This window comes from Artemia sp. Qi Xiang Cuo, chromosome 18 (assembly GCF_049724085.1).
Source record: "Artemia sp. Qi Xiang Cuo chromosome 18, ASM4972408v1, whole genome shotgun sequence".
Classification (NCBI taxonomy): domain Eukaryota; kingdom Metazoa; phylum Arthropoda; class Branchiopoda; order Anostraca; family Artemiidae; genus Artemia; species Artemia sp. Qi Xiang Cuo.
Window position 1 is genome coordinate 4,915,943 of NC_142811.1, and position 17,185 is coordinate 4,933,127.

At 34.9% G+C, this 17,185-nt stretch overlaps 1 protein-coding gene across 3 annotated transcripts in view; it reads left to right on the top strand.

Moving 5' to 3' along the window:
• Window positions 1-17,185, top strand: part of jbug (filamin-type immunoglobulin domains fbug) — a 367,002-nt gene that overhangs the window by 291,565 nt on the left and 58,252 nt on the right. For all 3 annotated transcript variants that reach the window (XM_089104337.1, XM_089104338.1, XM_089104339.1), the window contains 3 exons: window positions 3,678-3,851; window positions 9,518-9,757; window positions 14,473-14,619. In XM_089104337.1, the coding sequence (XP_088960463.1) occupies window positions 3,678-3,851; window positions 9,518-9,757; window positions 14,473-14,619 (561 nt within the window). The remainder of the gene's footprint in view (window positions 1-3,677; window positions 3,852-9,517; window positions 9,758-14,472; window positions 14,620-17,185) is intronic.

Here is a 17,185-nt window from a genome sequence, read left to right on the forward strand (position 1 = left end):
TTAAATAATATAAAAGATATTAGGAAACAGAAAGAATTATGGTAAAATACAGCTCAAGAGGGCCAATGGAAATCCTTTGAAAACTTAGCAATAGGTCTTAAAAACAATACGAAGTAGGAAAAGAGATTTAGGAAGAAGAGAAAAAAAGAAGAGAAAAAAAAGAGAAAAAAGAAGAATTTAGGAGAAGAGATGTAAATGGGACGGCTAGTGTTCAATCCACGAAAGATACATGAGTTGCAATTACAGAAATCCCTCAGAATAATAGTTAATTGAAGGATTTGAAATTGATTTTAAAGTTACCTACCCAAGGAAGCTGATTTTTTGTTTTATTGGAAAGGGGTTATAATCAGTGAAGCTATATTAATGTGGTTCACTTTAGTGTTTTAAAAGCATCCCCCTCATCATGGAAGATGACTTTTTAAGCTTGATTGATTTGAACAAGGTTTTCTAAAAAAAAAACGACTTTCTCGGAAAGGAGCCCGAATAGAAATAAATTCATACAATAACACAATCCGAAAAAGAGCAGACGTAAGATGAGATAAGATTTATTGCTGAAAAATGGCTATAAAGGGCCGAATTCGCACTTTAGCGTCAAATAAAAAGGGGATAAAAAATTAAAACAAAAAAAGTTAGTTAGTGACTAAAAAAAATATAAAATCTTCCGAAATTCAAATTTGACATTAGAATTAAAAATTATGAGGTAAAAAGTGAGTGAGAAGGGGGGGGAGACTGCGGAGATTCACTGGTTGAAATTGTCAACTATGTAAGGGATAAAAGTCCTTCTATATCTTTCAGTGCAAACTCTTATTGGGGCAAGAAGGGGGATTTTTGTTGAAACAGAATGCGGGAGGCGGGGTCGAAGGGATGAATATTGACTAGGGAAAAGGGGAGTTGTTCGAGGGTTATAAAAGGCATTGTTAGCGAAACACAAAAAAATTTTGCTCTCTTTTGCTTAAGGGTGACAAGATTAGCTCTCCGAAGAAAGGAAATATAAGGCACTTTACCCTCATTGAAGGTAATTATTAGGCACCTTTTTTGGACTGCCTCTATTCTGTCTGGCAATTCATGGAAACATCATAATCATTGGATAAATGGAACCCAAACGAACAGAAATGAAGAGAAAGAACCACCTCAAACATAAAAATAATAGGTACTGCTGTAGGTGAATAAATGAATACAAAGGCGAACATAAAGCAGAAAATTAATAATCAAAAGCCTAAAACGAATAGAAATTACCACAAACAGGTCGGTTTTACCGACTCCATAAACAGAAATTACCGACTCCACAAACAGGAGTCGGACTACCACCCTATAAACCTTCTAAAGGCCTGAGTGGCACTTGCACTTTAAGTTATTAATTATCAAGGACGGCTGTAAGGTTCAAAATACTACTACTACTACTACTAACAACTCACCGCAGCACCAAGCCGCCTGAGGCCAACACAGCTACGAACGATCCTCCTCCACCCCAATCTATTCAAAGCCTCCCTTTTTACACCCGCCCACGAAACTCCCATTTCCTTTCAATCTTTCTTTATGACATCCTCCCACCCCAGACGGGGACGACCTGCTTTCCGTTTAGCCCTAGATGGTTGGCCGAAAAGAACAATCTTTGGCAATCTGTCATCCTTCATCCGCACAACGTGCCCTAATCACCGCAATCCTTCTTTCATTATAGCCCTAGAGAGCGGTATTGAACCACGTATTTCGTATAGCCTATTGTTTTAAATACGGTTAGTCAGCCGGGTACCCAGAACAATCCTTAAGCAATTTCTCTGGAAAACATCTAGCAATCTTCATCCGCTTTTCGGAGCGTCCATGCTTCAGAGCCATATTTGACCACTGTCATCACTGTAGCTTCCTGGCTGCTGCTATGGCTGGCTGGGGTGAGATAGATATAATCCGAGTGAAAAAAAAGGTTCAAAATGATCAAGAAAAAAATACTTTTTTCACGTTTCCAGGACCCCTACCCTCCTTTCCGTAACAAATTTAGCAATCTTTTTTCCCCAGAGAACAATCCCTGAAATTTTTGAGCCACTGGGTATCCAAGGTAAGACAAATCCCCTTTTTTACTATGAAACCTATCTCTTTTCCCTAGTGACTGTTGGGTTTTTGCCATCCGTGGAGAATTCATTGGGCCTTTTGACTATTCTAAAAAAGAAAGTCATCTCAAAATTTTGATCCGATGATCCGGATGGCAAAAAGGGCGATATAAGGTTTTTATAGACAGGGTTGTTGTAAAATACCTGCATAGTACTTTATCTCGCTCAGGCTAAGCTAATTATCTCCGAGTAGACACAGAAAACCGGTTTCATTACAGATCAAGACTGTTGACTGTTGGGTTTTTGCCATCCGTGGAGAATTTTTTGGGCCTTTTGACTATTCTAAAAAAGAAAGTCATCTCAAAATTTTGATCCGATGATCCGGATGGCAAAAAGGGCGAGCGAGGAAGCTGGTTTCCCTAAAGTCATTTTTCAATTTAAAAAAGGCCACTAGAACTTTCAAGTGCTAATCGAATGAGCCCCCTTTAAAGTTTCTCTGACCGTTTCTTTAATACAGAGTAGCCAGAGAAACAATATGTATGGAAGTCACATGGCTTTTTACTATGGAAACGCAAGAACATTGTCTCTGATTTCTCAGCGTGTCCTAGTCTCTATCTGATTGATAAGTCATGATCAATGTTTCCAAACTGTTTAAAAAGTACAAAATGATCTGCTTATTATTGTCTATGTGTTAACATAGGCTTAGTCCTAATCTTTATCTGATTAATCAGTCACGATCAATGTTTCCAAATTGTTTAAAAAGTACAAAATAATCTGCCTATTTTTGTCTATGCGTTAACATAGGCTTAGTTTGCGGTGTTTCACGCAGGTATAGTTACAGCAGTCAAGGCTGTATCTCGGGGGGGGGGGGGTAGAGGGTTTGAACCCCCTCCCGGAATGTTTTACAACCCGTAAGAACGTAAAAACATGCCTATAACAGATTTTTTATGCGTTCTTTAATTTTTTTTGTACCCCTCCACCGAAAAAATAGCCCCCCTCCAAAAAAAAGGATACGGCCCTGACAGCATAACGGATATTAAATAAATATGTGCTCAAATTCCCATGTTATATCGAAAATTTTGTAGAAACCTTATTTAAGTTTCTCCAAATGAATCAACTCAACCAAATAAAGCTTATAAATACTTTATTCTACTAATCGCTCCTTTGTTATGGACTGTAAGTACGTCTAGGGGTGAATACGCAACCAAGTGGCAGTAAAATTGCTGAGAAACAGAAATTTTTAAAACAGTTTTACAAATGTTTTTTAATCGATTAGCTCTGTCATGAATTTAGCTTGATAGTATTTTTACCTTATTAGGGTAATATGACAAAAATGCCACTTGGACGTGGTACAATCTCTTTTGCTGCTCAATGAGAGCACTGTATTTTTTAACTTTTTTTTAGTGCCACTGTCTTTTCGAATCGTCTTATATGTGAATTTAGTCATAAATTTATCTATCCACAATGTTATCCACATTCTCTATCCACAATGTTACCCAAATCTCATGACGCTTAGATCACCAACATGACCTAATTTGTCCTCAGGCGAATCCGAGTGACCCGTATACACAATCAAGACAAGAGTTTGGACTTTTTTTTATTTATCTCTGTATATAAACAGCACAATTATTTTAGTTGACATGTCTGAATCTGGAAAAGGAACACTTAGTGTTGGAGTTAGTGCCGGTGGCAAAGAGGTTAAGCACAGCGTTCAGGGTCTCGGAGGTGGCCAGCTGAAGGTTTTATTTCATCCACGAATTCCTGTTCCTCACAAAGTGTACCTCAAATACAGTGGTTTGTCTGCAGCAGGTATGTTCAACTTCATTTGCTTTTTTAAGCTTCTATACTTCCATGATTCACGGCTTACTTTCCCCCTTTCTTTTATGGAGGTATTATTTCTGCTATTTATTTTTTTTTAAGGTTTTTAGCTACTGTTTTAGTTTTCTAGAACTAAAATAATTGATTGCAAACAGAATGCATATAGTTCCACTTTATTTCGTTTTTTAAACGAAATTTAACTCAAATCCTAAATTTCACTAATTTCCTTTATTTTGTTTTCTGTGTTTGATTCTAACATTAATTGTTTTTCCCTCCCATGTATAACCGAAAGCGAGTTCTTATATAGTTTGTGTGATTTTTATTATTTACACTATTTACTATTGTCTTCTTCTTTATTTTATTTTGTATTCTGTTTTAATTTTCTGATTTATCGTTTTCCCATCTTATTGGCTCTTTTTTAACCTATTATTTTTTGGATTTAAACCAATTTGTTTTGGTTTATAACAGCTGTTCATTTCGAATTATTACTTTTCGACCCTTGTTCTCAATTTTATTACTCCTTCGCTTGCACAATGGATTTATTTTCCAAAGTTTTTTTTTATTTTATATTTATTTGTCTTTTTTTTACTCATTGTTTTATTAGCTTATTAACTTATTCAAACTCAATCTTTTTGGTTTAATCCTGTTAATTGGTTTCATGATTGCATCTCTGTAATAGTTATAAATTGTTGCTTTTATTTTTGCAAATAATTTCTGAGACCACACTGGCTAATCATGACAAAACAAACACTGCGAAGAAGAGAAAACGAGGACAATAACAGCAAGTGAAAAATTAAAAAACTGCAAATATTTCGGTAATCTGAAACTCTGAAAGGGTCATCTTATTTTAGTTTTGTGCTTTTTTTTAAGGTTTGGTTTCTTATATTTTTTTATTATTTTGCACTGAGGCCGGTCAAGCGGAGGTCTTGACCGAAATATTTGCATAGTTTTTTAATTTTTTCACTGGCTGCTATTGTCCTCGTTTTCTCTTCTTAGCAAATTTTTGTTTTGTTCATTTTTTTGCAGTTATATTTTTTTCCCGATAAATAGACATAATTATTGGTTTTAATTGTGATGTTTCTTTTTTATACCATGCTTTGTTTGCGTCTAGTTTAAGTTCTGCTAGTTACAATATTTTTTATTGTAATTCACTTATTTATTCTTTATCGCATTTATTTACATTATATTTGCTTAAATTTATTCTTTATCTCTTATTTATTCCATTTCTTGCCAATTATAATTCAAGTTTTTTTTCAATGTTTTGGCACATATTGTAATCATGTCGAAGATCATTCGGCAGAAATTCAATAAAGGATAGAATAGAACAATACCAAGATTGGTTTTACTTAAAAGTATATAAAGTTAACAATATTAAAATTTTAGTCAAACAGTTCGTGCTAACGAACTGTAAGTAAGGAGTAACCTAGCCCAATAGTAACCGAAACTCTAAAAAATGGAATTTTGATACTAATAGGTGCATCAAAAGAATCAGATTTTTATGCTGACTGCAAATATATAAGCTTCGAGAGGTTTAGTCAACCCATCAAAAGTTACACTCCTGAGAAAATTTGCCTTATTTTCGCCTTATAATTTGCCCCTAAAAGTCATAGAACTCTAATGAAAATCACACCATCAGATTCAGCGCATCGGAGAACCCTACTATAGAAGTTTCAAGCTCCTATCTGCAAAAATGTGGAATTTTGTATTTTTTGCCAGAAGAAAAATCACGGATGCGTGTTTATTTATTTTATTTTTTTTTTTTTTTTTTTTTTGATTTTCACAGGCGTGATCGTATCGATCCAGTAGTCCTAGAATATCGTGAGAGGGCTCATTCGAACGGAAATTAAAAGTTCTAGTGCCTTTTCTAAGTGACCAAAAAATTGAATGGCAACTAGGCCCCCTCCCACACTCATTTTTTCCCTAAAGTCACCCAATCAATATTTTGAGATAGCCATTTTGTTCAACACAGTCGAAAAATCTAATTACTATGTCTTTGAGAATCACTTAATCCCCCACAGTTCCGGGGGGAAGGGCTGCAAGTTCTATACTTTGCCCATTGTTTACATATAGTATTGGTTATTGGGAAGTATACTGGTGTTTTCAGGAGGATTTTTTTTCTAGTGGGGGGGGGCGGGGTCGGAGTAGGGGTTACGGGAGAGGATCTTTACATGGAGGATATTTCCTTGGGGAAAGGAACATTTCCATGAAGGGGGAGCCAGATTTCCCAGCATTATTTAAAAAACGATCAGAAATTAAATAAAAAAATAAGTTTTTTTCAAATCGAAAGTAAGAAGGAACATCGAAATTTAAAACGAACAGAAATTATTACGTATATGAGGGGGTTCGCCCCCTAGTCAATGCCTCGCTCTTTACGATAAAAACTTTTTAGTACTTTCAAAAGAGATATCTATTCTAATTAACCGACCTTTGTGATTCAGTTGTTTGTGATTCGAACAAAATTCGAACTTTAGCGTAAAGAATGAGGTATTAACTAGGGGGTGAACTCCCAAATATACGAAATAAAAATATACGAATATATAAGTCCTTTACGTAACTAAATTCACAAGTTACATTAGAACAAAATTTCGAGTAAACCCATCCAGCCAAAAACAGTAAAAATAACATACAAATTTCATTTTAATTATTCATATACGGTGAGCCAAAATCAAGGCTGCATTAATTCAAAAACGTTCAGATATTAAATATAAAAAAAACAAGTTTTTTTTAACTGAAAGTAAGGAGCGACATTAAAACTTAAGACGAACAGAAATTATTCCGTATATGAAAGGGGGGCTGTCCCCTCCTCAACGCCTCGCTCTTTACGCTAAAGTTTGACTCTGTCTCACAACTTTATTTTTTAAAACAATAAAAAACTTTAGCGTAAAGAGCGAGGCGTTGAGGAGGGGACACCCCCTTTCATATATGGAATAATTGCTGTTTTTTTTTAAACTTGCAAGTTTAAAAAAAAAAACTTGTTTTTCTTAGTTAATTAATATAAAGTGTTCTTGGTTGCAACCAAAATTAAGCACAATTCCCTAACAATCAGAATTGTGACAGAAACAGAAAATATTTAATATGAAACTTAAACGAATTACAAGATAATTTGAATAGTTTTTGACAAAAACTTAACAAAAAATAACTAATTAATCAAGAAATAAAACTTTCAAACAAGATTCATCCACTGTTTCAGAACTAGCTGAATTAGAAACGGGCACAGTGTGTGCAAAGAAAAAAGAAGCGCCAGATTTCCACCTCTCTTTCAATCATTTAGATTAACCAATTGCAAAATCACTGCCACTTCATAACACTAGGCAATTAATTTATTAATACAGCTTACCAAGAATCAAACAGTTCGTGGTAACGAACTGTAAGTAAGGAGCGACCCGGCTGAATGGTAACCGAAACTCTAGAAAACGGTATTTTGATGCCAATAGGTACACCAAAAGAATCAAATTTTAATGCTGATTTCAAATATATAAGTTTCATCAAGTTTAGTCATACCCATCAAAAGTTACGCGCCTGAGAAAATTTGGCTGATTTTCGAAAAAAGGGGGAAAGACCCCCCAAAAGTTATAGAACCTTAATGAAAATCACACCATCATATTCAGCGTATCAGAGAACCCTACTGAAGAGGTTTCAAGCTCCTATCTACAAAAATGTAGAATTTTGCCTTTTTTTGCCAGAAGAAAGATCACGGATGCGTGTTTATTTGTTTTTTTTTTGTTTTTTTTTTTTACCCAGGGGTGATCGTATCGACCCAGTGGTCCTAGAAAATCGTGGGAGGGCTCATTGGAATGGAAATTAAAAGTTCTGGTGCCCTTTTTAAGTGACCAAAAAAATGGAGGGCAACTAGGCCCCCTCCCACGCTCATTTTTCTCCTGTCACCCGACCAAAATTTTGAGATAGCCATTTTGTTCAGCATGTTCGAATATAATGTAAGTATGTCTTTTAGGGTGATTTAGTCCCCCGAAGTCCCCGGGGGGAGGGCTGAAAGTTATGAACTTTACCCAATGTTAATATATAGTAGTGTTTATTGGGAAGTATATAGACGTTTTCAGGGGGGTTTTTTTCTGGTAGTGGGGGGGGGGGTCGGGGGTTACGTGGAAGGATCTTTTCATGAAGGAAGTTTTCATGGGGGAAGGGGCATTGCTATGAAGGGGACGCCGGATTTCCCAACATCATTTAAAAAAAGATCAGATATTAAATATAAAAAACAAGTTTTTCAACTGCAACAGAAGCTACATCAAAACTTAAAACGAACAGAAAATATTACACATATGATTGGGTTCACCCCCTAGTCAATACATCGCTCTTTAAGCCAAAGATTTTTTAGTACTTTCATAAGAGCTATTTATTCTAATTAACGGCCTTTGTGATTAAGCGGTCATTTTTAAAGAATTGGAACAAAATTCGAACTTTAGCTTAAAGAGCAAGGTACTGACTAGGGGGCGAACCCTCTAATATACGTATTAAAAATATATGAATATAGAAGTTCGTTACGTAAGTTAATTCGTAAGTTACGTATATTGACTACTAATAAAAACTTTCGTAAATAAAATTAAAGAAGTTTCGAGAAAGCCATTTAACCAAATAAAAGTAAATTAATATGTAAATTCTATTTTAATTATTCATGTACGGTGAGCCAAGATCAAAACCTGCATTAATTCAAAAACGTTCAAAAATTAAATAAAAAAACAAATTTTTTTTAACTGAAAGTAAGGAACGACGTTAAAACTTCAAACTAAAATAAATTTTTCCTTATATGAATGGGGATGTCCCGTCCACAACGCCGCGCTCTTTACGCTAAAGTTTTTTTGTTGTTTAAAAAAATAGAGTTGTGAGAAAGTCAAACTTTAGCGTAAAGAGCGAGGCGTTGAGGAGTCCATACAATGGAGCTGTCCATTGTATGGACAGCTCCATACATTACGGAATAATTTCTGTTCGTTTTAAGTTTTAACGTCGTTCCTTAATTTCGGTTAAAAAAACTTATTTTTTTTATTTAATTAGAACCAAGAACGTATATTTTGGAGACAAGAATTGGCCAAAATTTTGGTAGTGAATGTTTTGGAAATTGGCCAAGAGCTTTCCAAAAAAAAAGCAAATGACATTTAAGAATTTATGTTAAAGCTAATAAATCTAGATGATTTTGATTCAAATTTTTTCGAACTAAAATTGCACATTAATGTCTCTATGCGATAAGTTGACTGTCATAACAAAATAATTTCTGGAAAGAAAAATACTTTTATACTAAATGTCTGTTTTATAATTGTTGGACTTTTGACATTTTGTCTCAGTTTGGACCAATATTGTCAATCTTTGGTATAAAGGCCTGGAAAATCAAAGTTTGTTGAGGTAGGTCTTGTTGTTGCTAAAAAAGGAATGGGAATTGTGACTTGCGTCCGAACAGCCTTTTGTCCGTTTTCTATAACTATTTCATCGAATCAGTCCTGAAATAAACAACGTTCCTAAAATATTACCAGGAAAGTGGGAGATGTGAAATTTCGTCTATAATGCTTTTGAAACATCACCTTTAAGAGCTTCCGCTACAATTGACAGGAGTCACTACTTACAGCTCATACAACTAAAAGTTTGAGAAAAATGTAGAGGTGCTAATTTAAAAAGAAATGCTAAATTTTTTAATGTTTTTATTTTTCTAGGATGCCCGTTTGAAATACCTGTTCGCAGCCCATGGACGGGCAAAGATGTTACAGCTCATGGTCTTTCATTATATCAGTGCAGAGTTGGGCGACCAACCTCATTTATTGTTGAAACAAAAGGAAACGCCTCTCGTTTGTTTGATATTGTAATTACTGGACCTGGGGAAAGTGCTGTCCCCGTAAGATGTTACCAACAGAAAGACGGAAATCTATTAGCAGAGTATACCCCGATTGTCCCAGGCACGATAGTTTAATATTTTACTTGAGAAAAGAGCGCAGAGGAGGGGCTAACCATTTTCTTGGATGTAGTACGTCCAATCGGAAAAGTCTTAGGGTGCCAAGCACAGTGGACATGAGATCCGATTGTTCAAATAGGTTACTTATACAACCATATATATCTCAAAAGTTGGGGAAAATCGGGAATTTGATATGAACAAAAAAGACCTCCATATAAAATTTTGGTAGAAGCAGGAGCCAAGTTACAAAAAAAAAATGAAAAATGAGTGTGTGAAAAATCAGCAAAAAATGAGCTAAAACATAAGGCACGAAATAACTTATGAAGGTGCAGGTTTTTTGGAAGGTGTAGTTGTCATTGGGAATCAAAATATTATAATTGTTTGGATTCTTACGGAACTGGCAACACCGACGAAAAGGTGATACTGCCCTAAAAACTTCATAAAGTTGAAACAACCTAAAGATAAATCACAATTTTCAGGTATGAATAGACCTAAGAAGGGCTCAGATAGCAAAACAAACTCTTATTTTGATGTTTTTGGGAACTAATTAAAAATATGGAAACGTAATATCAAAGAAAACCAAAGACAGCTAGAAAATTTCCAAAATATCCTATTGTTTTGGTTTTTCAGCACAGAAATTGTGCTGAAAATAAGGCTATGTTTATTTTCGTTTCTTGTGTTGTTTTTTATCCTGATTTATTTATATGGTTTATTTGTCTTGTAGCTTGATGGGAAGGGCTAATTTCCATATAGCCAGAATATTCGTGCTTTTCAAAAACTTTCCTGTTGACTGTCTTGAAAAGTCTTTAATTGTTTGTTCCTGAAAGTTACACTATCATAGAACAATTTATTTGTGCTGTTTACACCCGCTTACCCCTTTTCCACACTACTTTAAATATGCCCTTTTTTTAAAGTTAAACAACTCCATAGCCTCCCCTGCACACCTCCCCTTAATCTCTTGTGTTTGAGAAGATGCACTGACCCAATATTTTATGCAAGTTTTATATGTAAATTATCAATAGGAATTCGAAATGATTGAACTGCAGCAAGAGTAGCCCCATGTGGTGGTTTGGTTAAATCATACGAGCATTTCATAACCCAATCTGACAAAGGCTAGGCAGAATATAAATGGCAGCGGGTATACCCCATGATCTGTCTAAATATTATTGTTGTATCTGAGCATTTCAGAAGCTTGTCGGACCAATTCCATTTTCTATGTTTAAAACTTTTGTAATATGTTACGACAAAATTTAATTCAAAGAAATTTTTGAAATTGAGCAATTCTAAGAAAGCAAGAAGATTATGCTAGCCTCGTCGTTCCCCAAGGGGAAAGTCCTCTTTATGCCGTGCCCTTAGAAGAAAGTCTTCTTCATAAAGTGGTGGATCCACTTTATGAAGTGTTCTTTATAATCCCTCTGCTGAAGTGGCGTCGGTGACCAGGTTATCAAATATAAAAAGCTCTTCTATACTTGCCAAAGATGATGTAGCCTTACTAAAGCCTTCCAAAGTTTTGGTAGGTGATGCAGCTGCTGGACTCGATTTACTGAAGACCAGGCGTAAAACTGTAGAGACTAATAGATTATTGTCTAAAGTTTTCTGAATATTCACATCAGGGCAACTGTAAAGAAAATGTCGTAGATAATGGGTGTAACTCTGTTCTCCAAGTTGCTGAAGATATGGAAGAAGGAAGTAAAAACTGGGAGGTCGTGTGTGAGATGTTCTGGATGTTGGTAACCCATTAATTGTACAGATAGTTTGGTAGATAATGGACAACTGCTATCGTCAATTCTCTGAATACCTGACCTAAGATTGTAAGACTGGGAGGTCAAGTCGGTGGTCTTCTGGATGTTGGCAACGTCTAGGTAGAACAGATGGTAAATAGATCATGGAACAATTGCCTTCTCCAATTTGATGAAGTCATTGCACAAAGATTTAAAAACGAGTGTCATGCGTGAAATGTTCAGGGATATCATGTAGTGATTGTACAGATAGTTTGGTAGATAATAGACAACTGCTTTCTTCAATACGCTTAAGACCTGAACCAGGATTGTAAAACTGGGAGATTACGTCGGAGGTCTTCTGGATGTTTGCAAGGTCAAGGTAGAACAGAAAGTAGGTAGATCATGGAACAATTGCTTTCTCCAATTTGATGAATCCAATGCACAAGGATTTAAAACTGAAATATAATGTGTGAGGTTTTCGGGGGTATCATGTAGTTATTTACAGAGAGTCGGGTAGATATTGGGAAAATTGCTTCCTCCAATTTGCTTAAGACCAATGTGGGATGTCTTCTAAGGAGGAAATTTTACCTTATACTTTTGCGAGCAGCACTCACGCAGATATCAAAGTGAACTATCCGGATGGGTACAAGTTGGTGTAAAAAGTGGAGACTATGGTATAGTACTTACAGAAGACAGAAAATTTTGTAAAGCAGAAAAGGCCAAGTTACACTGTTTAGTAGATTCCAAAATTCAAGTGTGACGGAAATTCAATCGACAAAATGACATCGAAGTATGATGACGAAAAATTTTTTGTCGAACGAAGAAGACCAAATTACATCGATTTGTGGATTTGAAAACACATGTGTAATTGAAAATTAATCGACCAAATAGCATCGAAATATGAAGTCGAAAAAGTTTGCCGACCGAAAATGACCATATGGCAGCGTTTTGTGAATTCAACTGGGCATGTGTGATTGAAAGGCAATCGACCGAATAATATTGAAATATCAAGTCGGTAAAGTTTGTCTAGCAAAATTGATCAAATAATACTACTTTGCAAAATTCTGCAACCATGCATGATTGAAAGTCACTGGACAGAGTAACATCGAACTCTAAATTCTAGAAGAAATATAAGATTAGAAGTGACTTCTATGAAGCCTTTCTAGACAAATTCTCGAAATGACGATTCTTTTGAATAATGTCTTGCAAAGGGACGTCAATAGTAAACAAATACCATTGCAAAAATAGAAAGATTTTATTTATGCTAAACACACTTTTGCCGACCAAAAAATGTTTTTTTTTTATTTTTTTATCAAAAATAGACTATAATATTGACAAAATACAAAATCATTTTCTAATGTATATTTTAAATTCTTCTTCTTTTCTTTCTTTTATCCAGCGGTATTTGGTCCTCCTTTCTACGTTTCCTCTTCTTTTTGTGTTCTCAATAATAAGTGGTGATACATCACATAATAGATAGAATCAAACTGGTTATTGTTTCCTTTTTGTACTCCTGAAAGAAAAAAAAAATCAATCCTGTTTCTTTCTTCTTTTTTTTATCTAAGACTCCTTGCTTATTTGTAATCTAATTTGTCCCTATTTCTCTATTATTCCTTCACTTTACTACCTATCTATCTTACCTCTTACTCGACGTGTCATAGCTTTTTAACTTTTATAATTCCTCACATGCATAAATTTTTCTCTCCTAGTACATTTTATCTACCTTTTTCCTAAAAACTTTTTTTTCCATTCATACGATTCTCCATCCATTAATTTACTATACAACAATTTCAAAATTCTCATTCTAGCTAGGCTACCCACGGCGGCAAGGGACTGCTCCCATTGATTAGGCCTATAACATTAAAATACAAATTTACAATGCATATACGTTTTTGTACTTTAAAATATATTCACCTTTCTTATAACACTTTAAAACACTTTTAACTATATTTACATAAATAAAAGAAAAAATTAAAAATATTTTTTTTAATACATCACATTTCAACACACTCTGCTCTCGCTGGGCCTTGCGTTGTTAGGTAGCTACAACAATTCTCAAAAAATTTCCCAAAAATCAAATATTTCACAATTCAGTTGAATCGTATCCCCCTCAACACATAAAATAAATTCCACTAGTTTAAAATAAATTCCAAACAAAAATTAAAAAAAATGACCAAATCTATAATCTAAAAACTCATAAAATCCTATAGGCTACTATAATTACTCAATTAGATTTAAATCTTGCCTAGTAAATAAACTTAAAAATACTGAACAAATCCTGAAGCTAACTATTATAATCTAAAATTCTAATTAAGCTCTAAAATCAAACACTTCATTAAAAGTTCGAAATATTTAACTTAAAATCTGATCTTATTCCATATACCAAAATAAAAAACTCCATTTTCTAATCTTCTACCTAGATCCTTACCACAAAATAAAAAAAAAAATCATACAATTGTAAAACCTTAAACCCTTAAACCTTATAATGGTTTAATTGGAATAGAAAAAAATGGTTTAATCGGATAGAAGTGAATCGGGTGGAAGTGAGATATGATGGCCAATCGAAATTTGACCTCTCTCAGAAACTAACTTGAAGGAATGGCTCTGTTGGGGACCACCCTATCTATAAATCCTTAAGCATTAATATCGTAGTATGGGTGGTGTTAAGATACTTGGGAACACAGGGATATCCAATCCCTAGTCATTCATGCAATTTTAAACTCTTTTGTATTGTTTATAGCCCTTACAAAGCTTAATAATGCTTGTCACTCCTCGGTATATACCTTGTATTACTCTTCAACCCACTTCTGACCTCTGCTTGGTTTTGCCAGTTTAAATATTACCACTAAATTCTACCACTACCGCTGGTAGTATTTAAATACTACCAGTTTAAATAATACCCTTAAAAATTTGTTAACTATTGGCTTATGATAATATATACTGATTATTGTGTTTTATTTAGTATAAAATCACTTTAATGTACAATTTTCCATTTCAGGAAATTACAAAATTGAAGTTTTGTGTGATGGACGCCCAGTTAGAGGTTCGCCGTTTTCTTGTGATGCCTTTGAGCCATCTTTTGTTACGGTTTCCGGTTGGCCGAAAGATAGCAGTGCAGCTGTTGGCGAAACATTGGAATTTAAAAGTATGATTTTTATGATGTAAATTTACAAAAAAAAAAAATACGGGAAAATTTTTTAAAATAGTAGGGAAAAACGTCTTAACAATTGGTTGGGATTTTGACGAGGATGGCAATTTTAATTTTAGAAATCAAAGAGGACAATCCTTTTATAATTTTAAATTTTGTAGCCAACTTCAGACGCCAACTTTGACTGGCTCTCTCGGAATTTTCTATCGATGGCAACTTGGCTTTCTTTGGGCAATATCGCAAATGTAGCAGAAAAAGGATAAACACAACTGACAGAAAATTATATTTTCGTTGACACAATCTTTTCGACTACTTAAAAAGGGCAATATACTTTAAATTTGAATTTGAATGTGCCTATTCCCGACTATCTAGGACCGTTTGTTCAATACAATTACCCATGGGGAAAACAAAAAATGATAGACAAAACAAACGCGCATCCGTGGTCTGTCTGCTCGGAAAAACTGTTAAATTCCATATTCTGTAGATAGGAGCTTCAAACCCCTACAGTAGGGTTCTCTGATATGCTCAATATGATGGATGATTTTTGTGATCATCATTTGACTTTCTGGGGGTGTAAATCAGTAAAATCTTCTCAGGCTCGTATCTTTTGATTGATAATTTTAAACTAGATTGGTTTTATATATTTGGAATCACTATACAAAAACCAATTTTTCAATGTATGAATTGTTATTAAAACTCTTTTTTTTAAAGTTGCGGTTACTATGAGTCCATGTTGCTCCTTACTAATGTTGCTCCTTGATCAAACAAAAATAGCAGATACGTCTGTAGGACTTTTACAAAGCTTCAGGGAAATTATAGAAATAAAAAAGATAATATATGGGGGTATTAGTATCAATAGAGATGAAGGGGATTTTAGGATCAATTCGATTTATAATAGTTTAATTAAAAAGCAGGTAAGATTTTCAACAAATACTGATTTTGATAATAGTTCTGATACGAAAGATGACCTTGTGGACCAAGGTCAGACTTGGCTAAATGTAGGGAAAGGTAAACGAACTGCAACTAAGCTTGCAAGGAAACGAATATGTTCAATTTGTAATTCAAACATTGGGTGATGAACTTGTGAGATCTAATTATGGGTTATGGGCCGGGGGTTACCTGACCTTTATTGTTTTAGTTTAAGTATAAATATATTTTCATTTTTGATAGATTTCCATTTATATTCTGTGAGAAGGCGTGTTCCAATCAATATAAGCATTCGATTTTGTTTATACACCAGTGAATGGAATTGTTTATTTAATATATGAGTTTTCTTTCCTATTTATTTATATTTTTTCTTTTCTTTGTTTAGTATGTTTTTTATGTTGATGTAAGAATTTTTTTTTTTTCCGTTGAGAAAGGCTCCCGGATGTAGAGCCGATATTCGGAGTATTTTTGTTTAATTAAGTGTTTTGTATTCACTGCTTTATAGAAATTAAAACCCATTTTTCTTGTTTAATTTTTTGTAAATGGAAAAGCAGTGTGGTCTAAGAAATTAGGTATGTTCAGTTGACCAAAAGGGAAAATGTACCTCCTACTACTGCTATTAATGCTGCTGCTACTACTGCTACTACTACGAATAATAATGCACTATTACGGGTTCCGGTGATTTCCCCTCTGGAGATTTTCTCCCGGTAATTTTCCCCCTAGGAGATGTCCCCCCGCTGAAAATTATCCCCCCCCCTCTCGGAAATAATCGCCACCGGAAACTACCCTTGCCTCAGATTTATTTGCATCGGATGTCACCCATGGCTCGAAAACTGTTGCCAAATTCCTCACTTTCTCGGCGGCCTAAAATATAAGAGCGAGTGGAGTACACTTTTTAATTGCCAAGTAAATTGTTGGTTATACACGGTAATACATACACGGTTAAAACGCTACACTTTAAAACTAATATTTCTTGCAATAAGCCTCAGGTACTCCAGCATCTCGACGTTCTCGTAGATTCACATCTGTCGTAGAATTCTGGCATTTAAATCCACACACTTTTTCTTAATTGGTTCACTAGATTGTCCCTCATTTGCTTGAATCACAACCGCCCAGTTAAGTGCTTGTTCGCGCTTGAGGATGTCCAACTGAAGACTGCAATCTTCTTTGATAACCCTCAACATTGTTGTTTGTCCTGGGGAGTTAATTTTTCGCTCTGTCGAACATATTTCAGACACGGGACGGAAAGTTACAAGGTACTCTCCTACTTTCACGCATTCCACCGATGTGGTTATCTTCAAAGTAGTTGATGACCGGCCCAAACACATTGTCAGTAAGTTTTTACTACGACAGCTGTGAATGCAGAATGTACTTCCGAAATGGGCTCTAACGCAAGAGCAGCTAGCATTTTGGTGGAGACTGCAAATTCATCATCGTCTTTATACCTCGTCTGAAGGCCAAGGTTGTGTACTTCCCTGTAGATACTCTGGCTTAAGTGTAAACAACAGCCCTTCACTTCAGTGACTGGAAAGCCTTTCCTGAAGGAATTCTGCACGCCAACTTAAAATCAGATAATACAGATGTTGGACCTCCATTCGTCAAATGAGACTTTAGTTCGGTACGAACTTTCGTATCC